Raw genomic sequence first — 18,461 nt, 5'->3', positions numbered from 1 at the left:
GTGTGTAGAATGATGGGCTTTGGAGCATTTGGGCAGAGATTCGATCCTCTCCTTCCATCTCTATCACTGGTTTATTAAGTAATCTGTAAAAATGAGGTCGCCGCAATCGAGGTGATTAAATAAAATAATCTATGCAAAATATAGCGCTGTAAACATTAGTTTCAGTTGCTTGACGTTTTTGTCTCTTAGTTTCCTTATCTCTAATGAGAATAATAATAGCATCGGGCTCTTTCGAATCTTGTGAACTCTAAATGAGGTAATAAATTTAAGAACCGTTTCCTGACACCTAGTGCTTAATAAATGTTAGCTTTTGATAGTATTAATGTACATTCTACGAAGGAGAGAGGGTCGGATTTGAAACATTTGTAAATCTCCCGAAGAATTTAACATGTACCCATGTACCCACTCAGTACATCTTCGCGGGATGATTTGTGAATGAAAGAACCTTCTGAGTCCGGCACGCGCCGCAGGGGGGCGCTGGAGCGAAGGACGGTCGCTGGACGGAACCCAAAGCTCGGGACGCGGCCTCGCCGGAGCCAGTTTGCACTGGGACGCGGTCCCCGGAAGTGGCGAGAGGCGGAGTCCGTTCTGCGGAGTGCAAGCGGCCCTCTTGCAGAGATGCTACTCGACCTGTCGGAAGAACATAAGGAGCACCTAGCTTTCTTGCCGCGAGTGGACAGCGCGGGTCAGGGCGCGTGGCAGTGCGGGAGTGGGGTTCTGTGGGCTGGGGTCCGGGCCACGGGGAGCGGCCCGCGCTCACGGCCTCCTGGCTTCTGTTGCAGTGGTCGCCGAGTTTGGGCGGATTGCGGTGGAGTTCCTGAGACGAGGCTCGAACCCCAAGGTCTACGAAGGCGCCGCCAGTAAGGAGGAGCGGGACGTGGCTCCGCAGGCTGCGCAGGGGAAGCGCGGGCGTTTCCCTGTTACCCGGAAAAAAGGGGTTTTTGCGCCTAGTAGGGACTTGTTCTCATGGTTGTAGAATAAAACCAGTAGGGCTTTTCAGTCAGGCCGCAAAACCATACTGGTGTCCTGATTAGCTGTGAGATTTTTAAAGCTTCTCTTAAGTCGATTTCCTCATGCGTTAAATGGACGTAATGTCATCTGCTTTTTAGAGGTAGTGTGATGCTTATATGAACCAGAGTTTCTGGAATAGAGCTGGGTCAGTTTCCTTGATTATTGCTAGTTGTTCAGATATCTGTTTGTGCTGAAGTTTGGTATTTTGTGTTTTGGGGTTTTTTTCCTGAACGAGAGGCGGCTTCCGGGATTAAGCACGTCCCTGTTGGAGTTCCTTCTTTGTCAGGTTTCAAGCAGCTTCGCATTCAAGAGAAATGCAGTGTGTCTGGTACTAGTTTTCACGGGTCTCATTTTTGTAGAGGTGGGAAATAATGAAAGCGTCTGGATGACAGTTGAGTGAGAAAGAACAAGACGCTATGACCAACTCATTATTTTTCATTGCAGTGTTTGAAAACCTGCAATAATGTATAATATTTATTCCTTAAATTAGAGTGTGAATAAATGAATAAATATCACACAATTATTTGCTTTTTTTCCCTCTTCTTTCGCAGGAAAACTCAATGTGAGTAGTGACACCGTTCAACATGGTGTGGAAGGATTAACGTACCTCCTCACTGAGAGCTCAAAGCTCATGGTAAGAGCTTTTGTGGGCTGCTTTGTATTACCTCAACCCTTAAGAAAGGTCCAGTGTACTCTACATCATGGTCCTGGCAAATACCTGTGTACTTCAGTAATGTTATTAATGCTTTATAATTGATTTTATGAAGAAATGCCTAAACAAAATGATTATAATGATATACTAGTATGAATACCTCTTGTTAGTATAATTTAGAATTGCTTCTATTTCTGCATGTTATTAAGTGCTATAGTATATATCTTAAGAGTAGAGAGAATGAAGTGTTTTATTTTCTTTGCATGTGAGCAGTGTCTAACTTTTAGGAATTATTTTCCTTTTTATACTTTAACAAATTATTGTGTTTTTATGTATAAATAACTCAAATTTTGGAATATTGGGTAAGAGTTATCTTTAAATATAAGGGGTGTTTCTTTTACTAGAGAAATAAATTAGGGGGTATTATTCAATTATATATATCAAATATGTTAGCATTTACTAGACAAAGATAAATGTTAATGTTTTGTTAAACTCGATTCACTTTTAGATTTCTGAATTGGATTTCCAAGACTCTGTTTTTGTTCTGGGATTCTCTGAAGAATTGAACAGATTGTTGCTTCAGCTTTATCTGGACAACAGGAAGGAGATCAGAACTATTCTGAGTGAATTGGCACCAGACCTTCCCAGTTACCACAGCCTTGAATGGAGACTAGATGTACAGGTTTGGCTTTTTTTTTTTTAACTTGACATGGAATATAAAGATAGTTTTAGGTTTTAGTCCTCATGGTTATTGTGTTCTCTACACACCAGTGGAGACTAATACCAGGCACACAGCCCTCTCTGGAATGTGCAGCAGCTAGTTTTTAAAAAATGTTTATTTTCAGACAATTTCACAAATAGTTCATTTGCTTATGTTTTTAATGTATTCAAATAGTTTTAATTAGTAGATTTTGTAAGAAAATTGATTATTTATTTATTTTTTTTATCTTTCAAAGGTATTTTAATAATAATGTAAATTATGACAACATCCAACACATTTATTGAAGGCTTGCGATATGTCAGGCACGGTTAACCATTACATTTGTATTTGTTATATTCCATATAATCCCCATAACTGCCCTATAAATCACCTCATTGTACAAGAGAGGAAACTGAGGCAGAGGAGTTTGCATACCTTTCCTAGTTCATACTGATAATGAATGAAACAGCTTGGATTTGAACCCAGGTCCTATTCTAAAATCACTACCTTATAAAATCATTTTACTTAAAATTATTATATTCATGATAGGTATTAGTTTTTATTTAAGTTAATTTATGTTAACAAAATTAGATTATATGGAAATATGTAGAATTTCAGATATACAAAAAATAAATTCATAGAATTTAAAGTCAGAAAATTGATTATTTTGAAAAGGAAATGGTTATGCAGATTTTTAGGGTAGTGGTTAGATTTTTAAAACTTTTTCCTTTAAATATAGCACACATTGCACAAGTCATACTTTTACAGCTCAATGAGTTATTACAAAGTGAAAACACCATGAACCTAACACTTAAAAATGACCAGCAGCCCAGAATCATCCTTCTTGCATCCTACCAATTGCTAACCCTTCCCTCCTTCCTTTCCAAAGGTAACCACCATCCTGACTTTTTAATACATAGATTTCTTTTGCCTGCTTTTTTTTAATTAATAATTTTTCTTTGTTAGAGAAGTTATATGTTGAGAGAAATTTCATATTTCATGCATAAGATATATAAAATACAGAGTTCTATACATCTCCCTATTATTAACCCCTGGCATTAGTGTGGTACATTATAATTCTGAGAGAAGATTTTTATAGTTGTATTATTAACTATAGTCCATCATTTACAATAGGGCTTTCTGTGTTGTATAGTCCTGTTTTTTCTTATAATTTTTATTCTAGTAACATATATGCCCTAAAATTGTCCCTTTTAACTACATTTTCACATGTGTAATTCAGTGCTATCAGTTACATTAGTAATGTGCTACCGTCACAACCATCCATTACCAAAACTTTACAATCAACCCAAATAGAAATTCTGTATAAATTAAACATTTAACTTCCCATTCCCTTCCCCCAAACCGGCCCCTGGTAATCTACAGTCTAGATTATAAGAGTTTACTTATTCTGATTATTTCACATTAGTGAGATGATACAATATTGTCCTTTTGTGTCTGGCTTATTTCACTCAACATGATATCTTAAGGATTCATCCATATTGTATGGATCAGAACTTCATTCCTGTTTAATGCTGAATAATATTCCATTGAGTGTATATTCCCCATATTGTTTATTCATTTGTTGATAGACCCATGGGTTGCTTCCATCTTTTAGCAATTGTGAAAAATGCCTCTCTGAACATCAGCGTGCAAATATCTGTTCAAGTCCCTGCTTTCAGATCTTTTGGGTATATACGTAGTAGTGGAATTGCTGGGTCATATGGTAATTCCATACATAGTTTTCTATGGAACTGCCAGACTGTTCTACAGCAGCTGCTTCATTTTACATTCCCACCAGCAGTGAGTATTCTTTCAACCCTTGTAATTTTCCAATTTTTTTAAAAAGAGTCATTCTAATGGATATAGTGGTATCTCGTGGTTTTGATTTGCATTTCCCTAATATTTTATGATGTTGCACATCTTTTTATGTGTGTTATTTTTTGTGGGTTTTTTTGCCACTTGTATATACTCTGGAGAAATGTCTGAGTCTTTTGCCCACTTTGTAATTAGATTTTCTTTTCATTGTTGAATTGTAGGGTTTCTTTTTATATTCTGGATATTAAACCCTTATCAGATACGTGGTTTCCAAATATTTTCTCCCATTGAGTGGGTTGTCTTTTTACTTTAATGAAAAAGTTCTTTGGTGCACAAAGGTTTTTTTTTTTCAATGAGGTCCCATTTATATATTTTTTCTTTTGTTGCTTGTGCTTTGGGTGTAAAGTCTAAAAACCATTCTTAACACAAGATCCTGAAGATGCTTTCCTTCATTTTCTTCTAGGAGTTTTATAGTCCTGGTTCTTGTATTTAGGTCTTTGATCTATTTTGAGTTAATACTTTAATATGGTGTGAAATAGGGGTCCTCCTTCATTCTTTCGCACATGGATATTCAGTTCTACCAGCACCATTTGTTGAAGAGGCTATTCTTTCACAATCGAATGGAGTTGGCAACCTTGTCAAAAATCAATGTGCCATAGATGTGAGGGTCTATTTTTGAACTGTTTCACTGATCTATATGTTTATCCTTGTGTGAGTACCATGCAGTTTTAACCGTTGCAGCTTTGTAATATATTTTAAAATCAGGAAGTGTGAGTCTTCTTTCTTCTTCTTTTTCCAGATGGTTTTGGCTATTTGGAACCCCTTAATCTTCACCAAATAAATTTAAAGGTTGGCTTTTGCATTTATGCAAAGTAGGCTGTTGAAATTTTGGTTGGGATTGTGTTAAATCTGTAAATCATTTTGCGTAGAGTTGACATCTTAACCATATTTAGTCTTCCGATCCATGAGCATGGTATTCCTTCCTTTTGTTTAGATCGTCCTTGATTTCACAAAGTTTTTTGTAATTTTCCATGTAAAAGTCCTTTACATCTTTGGTTAAATTTATTCTAGATATTTGATTCTTTTGGTTACTATTTAAAATGGCATTTTTTTATTGCTTTGCTCCTCAGATTTCTCATTACTAGTGTTCAGAAACACTACTAATTCTGCATGTTTAGTGTGTTCCCTGCCACTTTGCTGAATTCATTTATTAGACCTAGTAGCTCTGTTGTAGATTTTTCAGGACTTTTCTCTATATAGGATCATGTCATCTGCAAATAGTGAAAGTTTTGCTTTTTCCTTTCCAGTTTGGATACTTTTTGTTACTTTTCTTGCCTAATTACTCTGGCAAGAACTTCCCATACAAAATTGAATAACAGTGGCAGAGGACATCCTTATCTTGCTCCAAATCTTAAAGGGAAAGCTTTCAGACTTTCACCATTGAGTATGATGTTAACAGTGAGTTTTTCATATATGCCTTTTATCTTGTTAAGAAAATTTCCTTCTTTTCCTATTTTCCTAATTGTTTTTGTCAAGAAAGGATTCAGATTTTTGTCAAAAGCCTTTTCTGCATTAGCTGAGATGATCATGTGGTTTTTCCCCCTGATTTTGTTAATGTGATATGTTACATTAATTGATAACAGTTCTGGCACAGTCCCTTTTTACCCTAGGGCACTTCTGTATATGACACTCCTCAGCTGCTTGTGGTCCATCTGGTTCTTTGAGGACTTTAGTCCCGGTGCTTGCATATGCATGAGGTTCTAACTTACTGCACTGAATGACTCTATAGTCTGCATCCACGACTGAAAGGTGCTGTGCTGTGCTGCCTGTTTGTGACTTTTAGGTTGCACAGGACTGAATGAGGGGACAGGTCCACACTGACAGGTCTGGGACATAATATCTCCTGCCTGATTTTGATGTGGTTTTTTTTGTTCTTTTGTGGAGTTATTCTCCTGTCACTGTAGTACTCCAAGGCTCCAAGCAGGTGGAGTTTGTCCTTTCATTAATTGATTCTGAGGGGAAACTTTTCCAGGGAATATCTGTTGCCATATTTATTATATCACCTCTCTTTTGCCTACTTTTTAACTTCCTATAAATGGGATGAGTTAGTAAATATTCTTTTGTGTCTGGCTTCTTTTGTGCAGCATTATTTTTGTGAGATTCATCACAAAAAGTAAACAAAGCAACATAAACAAAAAGTAGTTTTCATTTTCATATAATGTTTTATTAAGCAGTGAAAGGTGAATTAATAGATGTTTGAATATTATCTGTTTGCTGGTTAGATCTGTGATAAATGTTTTGGGATACAAAAGATGTATAAAACACATTCTAAAGTTATTAAATTAGGTTCAGGAGGAAAAAAAGAATATAGTTGTGTAAATGAAGGTGTTAATTAAGTGTTTAAAAAAAGCTATAGGACGTACATGTACCTCAGTGGTTGAGCACCTGCTCCCATGTACAAGGTCATGGGTTCAATCTCTAGTACCTCCTAAAAAAAAAGCTATAACCCAGCTATTTTATGGTGTGCTGGCATGATCCAGAAAAATTTCACCAAAAGGAGATGAAGCTCTAGAAGTATGAGTGAATAGAGAAAACCTGGGTAAATGCCATGACAGAAGAGGCATTGTAAGTAAAGGCCCACACAGATATGGGCATGAGCATATGAATATGTGGTATTGTGCACTGGTTGTCAAATTTGGTTGCATATTGGAATAATTTGGGAAGCTTTACAAAATTTTGATTCCTGTGTCCCACCCGTAGAGGTTCTGATTTATTAGTATGGGGTTTGACCTAGGCATAAGGATTTTTCAAAAGCTCCCTTTTCACCCAGGTTAATTCTAATGTGCAACAAAGTTTGTAAACCACAGTTACAGTGGATTCTTTCTGATTTGAATGGAAATAAGGTTGTTAAAATAAGTCACAGAATTTTGGTTAGAGAAGCTTTAGACTAGCAGTTAATAGGGTGCCCTATTGATTCTTGGAAAAGAGAGTAACATTACAGCAGTCATTTAGGAAAGTTAATCTAACATCCTTGGGCAGACCAGAATGAAAGTAGGAATTGGAAGTATGAAAACAGTCAGGCCTTCGGACTACCCCCTGCCACATGAAATGCTTTTTCTGCCTTGCACCCTTTGACTCTTTCTTAATTTTTAAGCCTCACTTTAAATCAGGGCTCTGCAAACAATAGCCTACTATTCAAATCTGGCCACCTGCCTGTTCCTGAAGATAAACTTTACTGAAACACAGCCATGCTTTATTTTTATTATTTTTTAAATGTTTAATGACTTCTGTCACAAGATTCGGGCACAGTTGAGTAGTTGTAACAGAAACTGTATGGTCCAAAATCCTAAAATGTTTATTATCTGGTTCTTTACAGAAAAAATTTTCTGACCCTTGGTTTAACTGATGCCTCCCTCAGGAAGAAATTTCCTAAGTGATTAAATCCTGGTGGCATCTATGTTCCCTTTTTCATGGCACTCTATCTTTTCTTTCTGCAAGTTGTCTCACTCATACATACATTTTCGTCACTAAACTCAACGCTGGGGACCGTGCATGTCTTGTATATTCTCTTTCTTCAAAACCTCAATATCTCCTCCATACTCCATAGTCTCAGCTGTTGACTCTGCTTCTTGCTTGACCTATAAAAGAGAAGCAATTAGAACTCTTATATTCTCCCACCACCAGCTTGCCTGCATTTATACCTGCTTGCTTTGCCTTCTTTCTTGTCAACTCTTGATGAAATGCCCATACACCTGTCAAAGGGCAGCCTCTTCCCTTGTGCATTTGAATCCATCCCCTCTTGCACACACAAAGACAGTTCCAGCAGTTGTTCCCTCTCCTCTATCATACTCTATTTGAACATAGGAATGAAGAGAACATAGTCTTAGCCTTTAAGGCCTCCAAGTTTCATGGATAGAGCCAAAAAAAAAAAACCACCCAGCAATTATTAAATTATCCAGTGTGTTGAGTGTTTGAATAGGTGTCAACACAAGATATGCTATAAACTAGATTGTAGGTTCTATGAGGGCAGGGGCTGTGATTTGTTCACTACTGTGTCCCCAGCACAGTGTCCAGCACATAATAGGCATTTAGTGCTCTGTAAAAAATACTGGCAGAAGTGGGGGAGGAGGAGTAACTTCTTAAACAAATTTATCAAATATTTTTTGCACACCTACCACATTCCAGGTGCTATGGATAGAGCAAGGTACAGGACACTTCATGCTCTTGGGGATAATCGTAAGCACCAAATCTCATGGGATCCATGGGAAGGAGGAAATCACTGTGGTATGGTTAAGCTTTTGTAGTTATATCTGTTCATAATAATCAAGAAGAGATGTGGGTAAAGTTTTGTTCACAGTAATTATCTTGTAGATCTTTACCTCCATTTGGGAGCCAGTAGTTCTTAGTAGTTCTTTCTTTGGCTTTATTGATTTGCTTTGAGTTTTTCCGTTAAGAAGACATCTTTAGAAGTTAGCAACTTAAACTGAACTTTCTAAAATTAAACTTGAGAGCTTATTTGCCCAGTGAAATAAATTCTAATTGCTGCCTTACTGCAAGGACTGATAAAGCTGAAGGTTGAGGGCATACTGAATGATTGTTGCTGCTTCTGTTGAAATACATTTAAGGGTAAAAAGACTACCCAGAGAATTAATTGAGTTCCTGAGCACATTAGTTATAAGGGATTTTAACTGGAGTGGATTCTTCAGCTTATGGGAGGAAGATAGGTCAGATCAAAATGGGCTCACCGACAGGAAGGACTAATAATAGGTTATAGAACTTTTCATTTCTGAGTAACTGACTTCTCTTACGAGGATTGGAAGTGAATTCACATTTACCATCTAATTATTGTACAGTTGCTTATGGGAACAAATCAGTTATCATAGTTTAGTTTCTAGTAGAAATATTTCCCAGACTTCATATATTGCCAACAACAATTGAAGCCTTTTTTAATAATATCAGTAAATTGAGTGCATTTGTGACTAAGATAGTCACTTTTAGGACTGGTCCATTTACTACTGCATCAAAGCATAGCATCCTTTTCCCATCTTGCCCCTGTTTTTTGTTCTGAGGCTAAATAGAGGGCCGAATTCTTTACGAACTTTAGCTATGTGACACATTTGTGTGTTCTATTTCTTTTTTGCTGTTTCCTGCCTGCTAATTCTCTTCAGTGTTTTGAGATATAGCCCTGCAAACTAAACAGATTTTTTTCTTTTTTCTTTTCTAGTTTGAACTGGCATACAACATTTTATATTAAAGTTATTGTTATTGTTATTATTTATGTTTACAGGGAAGAGACCAGACTTTCATCCCCATGATAAAATAAGTATATCAAGAACTTTGTGGGCTACTGTTCTTGATCTGGTAGTACTAAATATCACTCAGTTTCTTTCTGAGAAAAAAATTAGGTCTTACGATGTTTTATTAGGTGTTGGTTAAGAATGTTATATAGTCTAGTTTCTACAAAGTTTCAAGAATTATATAGACACTTACCTGAAAAGGTTATTAACTTGGATATCATGTCTGAAAATTTGAGGTTAGATTAAGTGATCACTTAAGTTTTTGAACAAAAAAAATTCATTGTTTAATTACACACCTAGATAATTTTGGTCCCTATCTGGCAGTGCAGATGTAGAGGAAAAACAGATATAAACAGTGCATAATTGAAAAAGTATTTTTGGTAATCATAAGAATAATAGGATGCTTGTAGTCTGCTTATCTGCCTTAACTATAATTTTCTATACTAGAGAAACAATTTTTTTTTTTTTAAAGATTTATTTTTTATTTATTTAATTCCCCTCCTCTCCCCCGGTTGTCTGTTTTCTGTGTCTTTTTTGCTGCGTCTTGTTTCTTTGTCCGCTTCTGTTGTCGTCAGCGGCATGGGAAGTGTGGGCGGCGCCATTCCTCGGCAGGCTGCTCCCTCCTTCGCGCTGGGCGGCTCTCCCTATGGGTGCACTCCTTGCGCGTGGGGCTCCCCTACGCAGGGGACACCCCTGTGTGGCACTGCACTCCTTGCACGCATCAGCACTGCGCATGGGCCAGCTCCACACGGGTCAAGGAGGCCCGGGGCTTGAACCGAGGACCTCCCATGTGGTAGACGGACGCCCTAACCGCTGGGCCAAAGTCCGTTTCCCTAGAGAAACAATTTTAAAGAGATACTTTATCTTAGAAATACTTATATTTGGGGATTAGGTCACTCAAAGGAATTTGCCTACTGTTTCCAGTTTATTTGGGGGCATCAGATTTCAGCCTTGGGTTCTTTTGGAAGCACAGATGACCTAGAATTATTGGAAGTCATTACTAGAATATTCTATGTTGTGGTACTAAATAAACCTGGAAGTCTCAGGTTTAGATTTGTTACTCACTTGGAAACCTCTTCAAGTTGGTTTCTTATCCTTTTGACATGGCTCTGGTAGTTCTCTCTCTCTTTTTTTAATGTATTTTTATTACTGAAGCTGTGAACTTACAGAACAATCTTGCACATGTGCAGAATTCCCATACAGCAAACTTTTACCAACACACCACACCATTGTGGATCATTTGTTACAGATTTTGAGATAATATCATCATCCTATTACCACTAACTATGGTCCATAGCATACATGTGGTATATTTTTTCCGTATCCCCCTATTAACATAGTACATCTTTGACATTGATGCAAGAATATTACAGTATTGCTGTTAACCATAGTCCATAAGTTACATTAACTGTGTTTTTCCAATGCTTCTCCACATTCCCACCTTCTGCAATAGTGATGTACATCCTTTTTAGTTCACAGAAGAACATTATTGCATTTGTACTATTAACCACAATTCTCATCCACCTCTGGGTTCACTGTGTTACTCAGTCCCTAGATTATTCTCTAGATTTCTTTCAGTTAACATTTACATCCCTAGACTACCCTTTTTAGCCACAACCCCATTTATAAGCCTGCTGCTTCTCACTATAATGTATTACTGTCAACTCTATCCATTTCCACACATTTACAGTCAAATTAATTAAAACTTCTACATACATTAAGCATCAGTACTCCTTCACAGCTCTCCTCATCGCTTAATAACCTGTACTCTTAATTTTAGTAGTTTTTGATAACTTCTTTTTTTGCTTATATAATGGTATTTTAGGCTCATCTTGTACATTACTTTTTCCAGAATTAGAATCAAACTATTACTTAAAAAGGGTCTTGATTCCTTTTAATGGTAGCAAGTCCTTTTAATTTAGAGAACAGTCTGGTGCTAGGTTTGAATACCACCATTCCCAAATTGGTCATTGTTTTAGTATTTTTTCTCTTTTAAAAATATGTCACTGGTACTTATTTAAAAATTTTTCAAATATATCATGCAGACAAAAGATTATAGATACCCAGTTTAAAGAATAATAAAACAAGTGTCAGTATACCCAACACCAAGCTTAAGAAATAGAACAAAATCAGTACTTTTTTTTTAAGTTAAACTTTTTATTTTTAGATAATTGTAGATTCATATGCAGTTGTAAGAAGTAAAGCAGAGATACCCCTTACCCTTTTCCCAGTACCCCCACCCCCGTAGTGATAGCTTGCAAAACTGTAGCACAATATCACAATCAAAATAATGACACTGATAACAGTTGAGATACAGAACATTTCCATCATCACAGAGTTCCCTGATATCACTCTTTTATAGCCACATCTACTTCTCTTCCACCCCAGCCCCTCTTAATTCCTGGAACCCATTATTATGTTTCCATTTCTATAATTTTGTAATTTCAAGAATATTTATTATATAAGTAGAATTAAACAGTATACCTTTTGGGATTGACTCTTTTTTTCACTCCGCATACTTCTCTGGAGAGTGATTGAGGTTGTTACTTTTATTAGTAGTTTGTTTCTTTTTATTCCTGAATAGTATTTTGTAGTGTAGCTATATCAAAGTTTGCTTAACCTTTCATTCATTGAAGGATGAATGCATTGTTTCTAGCTTCAAACTATTATGAATAAATCTGCTATAGACATTTGTGAACAGGTTTTTGTCTAACATAAATGCCCAGGGGTGTAATTCCTGGGTTATGTTGTCACATGTTAAAGTTTTTTTTTAGAAATTGCCAAACTGTTTTCTAGAATGGGTGTACTATTTTACAGACTAGCTAACAGGGTATGGATGTCCCAGTTTCCCTGAATCCTAGTCAGCTTTGGAGTTGCCTTTATTTTTTTAATTTTAGCCATTCTGATAGGTGTGTAATGATACCTCATTGTGGTTTTAAAAGCATTTCTCTAATGGCTAATGATATTGAGCATCTTTTCATGTGCTTTTCTGCCACCTGTATATCCTCCTCAGTGAAATGTCTCTTTATGCCTTTTACTCATTTTCAGTTGGATTACCAAACTAATATTTTGGAATTCTGTGTAGCTGCCCTCAGTTATATCCCTCTCTGATCCTCCTGGAGCTAATCATGATCCTGAATTTTTCTTAATCTTTTCTTTATAATTTCATCACATGTATTTTGTCAATAAATTGTTTTAAAAATTTGCTTGCTTTTGACCTTTATGAAAGTGGTTTTAGGGGAGCAGATGTAGCTCAAGTGGTTGAACACCTGCTTCCCAGGTACACGGTTCTGGTTTTAGTCCCTAGAACTGCCTTTTAAAAAAAGTCATTTTACATGTGTTCTTCTATGACTTGCTTTTTGGATTCAGCATTTTCTTTTTTTTTTTTTTTTTAAGACTTTTCCCCTCCCTGCCGCCACCCTGCTGTTTTTGCTGTCTGTGTCCATTCACTGTGTGATCTTCTATATCTTTTTCTCTTTTTTGTCTCCTCTGCTCATCTTTCTCCTCTAGTATTCAGAGGGATTCGATCCTGGGGATTTCCCCTCTAATGTGGAGAGAGGTTCACTGTCAATTGTGCCACCTCAGTTCCTGGTCTCTGCTGTGCTTCACTTTGACTCTCCCCTTTGTCTCTCTTTTGTTGCATCATCATCTTGCTGCATGACTCACATGCACGGGCACTGGCTCACCACATGGGCACTTGGCTCACCGCGAAGGCACACTCTTCTTCTTTTTCACCAGGAAGCCCTGGGGATCGAACCTGGGTCCTCCCATATGGTAGGCAAAGAGGCCTTATCACTTGAGCCACATCCGTTTCCCTCAACATTTTCTTTTTAGATTCATTCATGACCATTCATGTTGCTGTAGTTCATTTCTTTTCACTGCTATTTAGCAAGAATTTCGTTTTGTGGGATGTTCTCAGATTTTATCCATTCTGTTAATGAATATTTGGGAGGTTTGCAATTTTTCGCTCTTGGAAACAAGTACATTATGAATAAATGTAAGATTTTAGGATGTATATCCAGGAATGAAATTGCTGGGTGATAGGGTATGTGCTTCAACTTCAGTAAGTCTTGTTTTTCAAAGTGAATTCTTCATCACTTTCACCAGCAGAAGAGAGTTCCTACTATGAACTTTGAGTGTTCAATATTGACAGATTTTTAAAATTTTTGCTAGTCTGATGTGTGTAAAACAGAATCTTATTGAGGTTTTATTGGCTATTTACCTAATTTTTAATAAAGTAGGACAAATTATATTTATCTGTGCTACTTTTGTGAAATGCTTGTTTAGGTCTTCTGCACATGTTTCTACTGTGTTTCGAACTTTTTTCTTATTAAAACAGGAATTCTTCATACATTCTGGATGCTCATCTTTTGTTCATTATATGTGTGTTGTCAAATATCTTCTCCCTGTTTGTGGATTTTTTTTTCACCATCTTTAGATAGTCCTTTGAAGAAAATTTATTAATTTTAATATAGTTAAGTTTATCAGCTTTTTTTTTTTATGGTTTGTCCCTTTTATTTTGTGTTTAAGAAATCCTTTTGTACAGTAAGGTTGCATATTTAGTCTCTCTTTTTTTTCCTTACAAAAGTTTAAAAGTTTACTTTTCATTTTTGAAGTCCGTGATTCATCAGAAACTAGGATTTTTGTGTATGGTATGAGGTAATTACAAATATTTTGTGATCAGTGTGGTTATTAAATAATTATTATTTTCTTATTCCATTTAAAATCAAGCTTGCAAGCAGAAGTCTCAGGCAACAGATTAAACCAGCAGTGACTATAAAACTACATCTTAATCAGAATGGAGAGCACAGCACCGAAGTTCTGCAGACAGACCCTGCTACCTTGCTCCATTTGGTTCAGAAACTGGAACAAGCATTGGAGGAGATGAAAACAAACCACTGTAGGAGAGTTGTCCGCAACATCAAGTAGTAATAGTTTTAATGTTTTAATTACTTGAGTTGTTTGTGAACTGATGATATGCAGCAGTTTTTTTCAGAATTTTTTTTTAATTGATGGTGATAAAATACATTTGGTCAGATGAAATTTCATTTCGTATGCCAAGGTACTGTGGTTGTGATCAGAAACTAAAGTTCCTTTCTTGGTGCTAAATGTGGTCATCTCCTTGACAAATTAAGATGTATTTTGTATTTTAAATGTGTAAATAGGATTGAATCAACTGGAAATGAATCTATACTAGTCATATTTTCTGTGAGTGTGTGTGTATATATATATATATATGACTATCCTGTTTTGTGTACTTTTTTGACTGCTTTTTTTTTAAAAATTATTTTCCTTCTTATTGACCAAAATTCGAAAATAAAATTCATAATGTGATACTATTACTATTCAAAATCTTTCTAGACAGTTCAATCTTTTAAACTTTTAAAAGCAGTTAGTACTTATCATATGGCTTAAGTGAATTGTCATGGCTAACTGGCTTAAATAAGACTCAGATTTGTGTGACCATATATTGCCATTTATTAGGGACAAATTATATTCCCAAAACCCAAAGCATTTAGGAGACCATCTGTCACTCATATTTATAAAGTATAGCTATAACCAGTCTTTGATTATCTGGTATGAATTGCAGTCACTTTTAATTGTTTTGTTTGAATAAACTAAAAGGGGGGAAGAGTGGCCATGTTTATTACATTACAGGATAGATACACCTTCTTCCTTACAAATATTCAGTTGTTTGTTTTTTCGTAGGTAACCAAAAGCTATTGGCCTGAAAAACTCAGATTTTTTTAAGAGATTTATTTTTATTTATTTCTCTCTCCTTCACCCTTTCCCCCCACCGCCCCATCTCTGTGTCCATTCGCTGTGTGGTCTTCTGTGTCCACTTCTATTCTTGTCAGCAGCACTGGGAATCTGTGTCTCTTTTTGTTGCATCATTTTGCTGCATCAGCTCTCCGTGTGTGCAGCCACCACTCCTGGGCAAGCTGAACTGTCTTTTGCGCTGGGCGGCTCTCCTTATAGGGTGCACTTCTTGTGCATGGGGCTCCCCTACACGGGGGACACCCCTGCGTGGCACAGCACTCCTTGCACGCATCAGCACTGCGTGTGAGCCAGCTCCACACAGGTCAAGGAGGCCCTGGGTTTGAACCGTGGACCTCCCATGTGGTAGGCAGACACTCTATCCATTGAGCCAAGTCTGCTTCCTGAAAAACTCAGATGTTGATGTGTCTGGTCAGCCTGATAGAATGCATGGACATAGTGGCACACCTCAGAGGGGATTCATGTGCAAGGGTGGAAATGAGGGTCAGCCTTAAGTAAGAACCCAGGGTCTTACTTTCAGAGACTTACCTATTGGATCAACCCTGGAAGGCCTTCAGAGCCATCCAGCTCTAAGCTGCACTCAGGATTTTATCAACACTTTGCTCCTGTGAATTAGAGATTTTGAGGTTAGTATGATACTGTGTTTCTTTCTTCTGAGAGAAGAGACTAGCAGGGAACAGGCCAGTGGGAAAAAAGTGCACTTGATGTAGCAGCCCACTGTTGCAAAACAACTAATATCACATATTAGTAAACTATAATGAGAAGTAATTTTTAATTATTGTGATAACTTCATTAGTGAAACTCTCTTATATTAACCTCAAAAACAAAAGTAAACTATATCATATGTGAAATAATAGCATATGCCATCAGGTTTAAAAGCAACAAGCCTGCCAAGCTTATATGATAAAAATAGCTCTGTGAGGCTTCTTATTTGTCTATATTTGGAAAAATAAGCAGGACTGACCGCAGCCAAGACTAATAATAGCTCTATGTCCCCGCCGAGCAACCTTTGTTCCATCTGTATGTCTACCCTCGTAGCCTAATGAAAACAGGAAAGCCTATGTTCATCTTTTTTTGCTTGTCTGAAATTCCCATGACCTCCTCTCTCTGTTCCATCATTCTTCACCTTTAGGGGTTAGGGTGAGTTTTGAATAGTCTTCCTAACTTCTTTTAGTATAGAGCTTACCCTTTAGTGAGCCCATCTAATGAGCCTCTTACTTTGCTTGCTTAAACATTGATTACCCTTATGGACTCCCCATGCCTTGTTTGTTTTATGGCACTTTTATTCCTTATTGTAGCTTGTATATGAACATAATCTTTTGCTGATGCAGTCACTGTTCTGCTCTCCAGTATGACCCAGATTCCTTAATTCTGGATAATGTGCCTTTGTATCTACAGGTAAATTTTTATTGGAACTTTTTGGATTATGTTTATACGATTTTTCAAGATCAGGTGATGTGTGTTTAGACTGCAGTGTCATATCCTTCATGTCTCAAAGCCAGAATGGTAACATCTCAATCTATCTGAACAGAACTATAAGCAGGGAAATAAATAGTCTCAACTAATATATGTATCACAAAGTCTGATACATATGGAAGTATCCTTAGTCTCATAAGATTTCAATGAGCTTGTTTTGTTACTGATGTTTCCAAGCTTGGGCAAATTTAAAGCAGCAAATTGGAAAGGTGGTGGGGATCTGTATTAGTCAGCCAAAGGGGTGCTGATGCAAAGTACTAGAACTCTGTTGGCTTTTATGAAGGGTATTTATTTGGGATGGAAGCTTACAGTTACCAGGCCCTAAAGAGTCCAAGTCAAAGGTACTCCTCACCAAACTCTTGCCATGTGTTGAAACAAGGTGGTGGTCATTGTCTACCAGGGTTCAGCCTTCCTCTTCCTCTTAAGGCTCCATGGATCTAGCTTCTTCCTCTCTCAGCTGTAGGCAGGCATTAGGCTCACCTTTCTCCCCTGGGCTCAGCTGCTCTGCTCTCTCCACAAGGTCAGCTGTAGACTATCGGGCTCATGTCTCTTCCTGGTGCCATGTCTATGGAGCACTCTCTCTTCCTGCGTATCTGCATCTGTGTTCTTGGTGACCTGTTGTTCCCTCTGAGACCCCACCCACCAAGGGGGCAGGGACTCAACATCCTACTGACATGGCCTTATCAAAGCCTTAATCATAATTTAATCAAGTAAAAGTGAAACCTCTGAATTTAATGCAATCTAATATGCCCAGAGGAAACAGACCAGTTTACAAACACAATCCAGTATCTTTGGAATAAACAATATCAAACTGCTACAGGATGCTGTAAGGTGATGTGCCTTTTTTGAGAACTTAAAAAATGAGAACCTGATGTGAAAGAAAATTTGAAAATTCATAAAGAATATGTGTAAAGGATGCATGTGTGGGAAAACTTAAAATTCATAATAGTATGTGGCCACTTAGGGTAAGGGTGGATAATCTTGTAAGGCTGAGAGGAATCAGTCTTAGGAGTTGGACAAAAGAGTTAAGGCTCAGTGGTTTCTTGTGTATCCTTGGTAAATTCTTAAAGCCTTGTTTTATTCATCTCTAAATTAGTTATAATAGCTCCTAACTCATTGGCCCGTAGGGAATCATGATACCATATATATAGAACGTTCCCAATAAAACCAGGTTTAGAAAGTACTCAAGAAATGTTAACTGTGATTAAAATACTTGTGTAGACTAAGAATCCCATTATTTTTACAGCTTTGAATTATGTCCATATATTCTGTTTTAAGAAATGGGAAAATGTTAACAGTGGTAGTTTCTGGGTGGTAGGATTATGGTTATTTTCTTAATTTCTATAATGAATTTGAATGACCTTTATTATATTGGAAAATACTTTTAAGTGGAAGTCTGAAGAAAAGAGAAAAAAGGTCAATAAATTTTTAATTTTTATATAAAGTCCTCCTGCTATAATTTCCTCTTTACTCATTTAAGAAAATATATATACTTGAATAGGTTCCTTTCCTTCCAGAGTTTCTATAATCATAGGTTACTCTCATGTCTTTTCCTTTGTTCCACAAACTATAGAAAATATTTTGATGAAAAGTTTATCAGACTACATTACCTCTAATTTAAATGTGTTCACTTTTAAAACCATCCCGTCTGCTCTGCTCATACATAAATACTCTCCTTAAAACACAAACTACATAATTTAATGGGTTTTTTCAGTGAACTTTGCACACTTTG

The 18,461-nt window shown here is 36.9% G+C and overlaps 1 protein-coding gene across 1 annotated transcript; it reads left to right on the top strand.

The window, feature by feature from the left end:
- Nucleotides 1–485: 485 nt before the first annotated feature.
- COMMD2 (COMM domain containing 2) lies at nucleotides 486–18,173 on the top strand. Its single transcript, XM_004472882.5, has 5 exons — nucleotides 486–685; nucleotides 783–860; nucleotides 1,563–1,645; nucleotides 2,172–2,345; nucleotides 14,207–18,173. Exons 1-5 carry the CDS (start codon nucleotides 619–621, stop codon nucleotides 14,402–14,404), a joined length of 600 nt encoding a protein of 199 aa, XP_004472939.1. The 5' UTR covers nucleotides 486–618; the 3' UTR covers nucleotides 14,405–18,173.
- The last annotated feature ends 288 nt before the right edge of the window (nucleotides 18,174–18,461 follow it).

Source organism: Dasypus novemcinctus, chromosome 4 (assembly GCF_030445035.2).
Source record: "Dasypus novemcinctus isolate mDasNov1 chromosome 4, mDasNov1.1.hap2, whole genome shotgun sequence".
Taxonomy (NCBI): domain Eukaryota; kingdom Metazoa; phylum Chordata; class Mammalia; order Cingulata; family Dasypodidae; genus Dasypus; species Dasypus novemcinctus.
This window is presented reverse-complemented; position numbering and strand designations above follow the sequence as displayed.

Bases quoted from the DNA above. Each gene is read 5' to 3' on its own strand.
- COMMD2 (XM_004472882.5), top strand. From the start codon at position 619: ATGCTACTCGACCTGTCGGAAGAACATAAGGAGCACCTAGCTTTCTTG. The intron at 686-782 runs GTCAGGGCGCGT...CTTCTGTTGCAG, and splicing joins GCCGCGAGTGGACAGCGCGG to TGGTCGCCGAGTTTGGGCGG. The intron at 861-1,562 runs GTAAGGAGGAGC...CTTCTTTCGCAG, and splicing joins GGTCTACGAAGGCGCCGCCA to GAAAACTCAATGTGAGTAGT.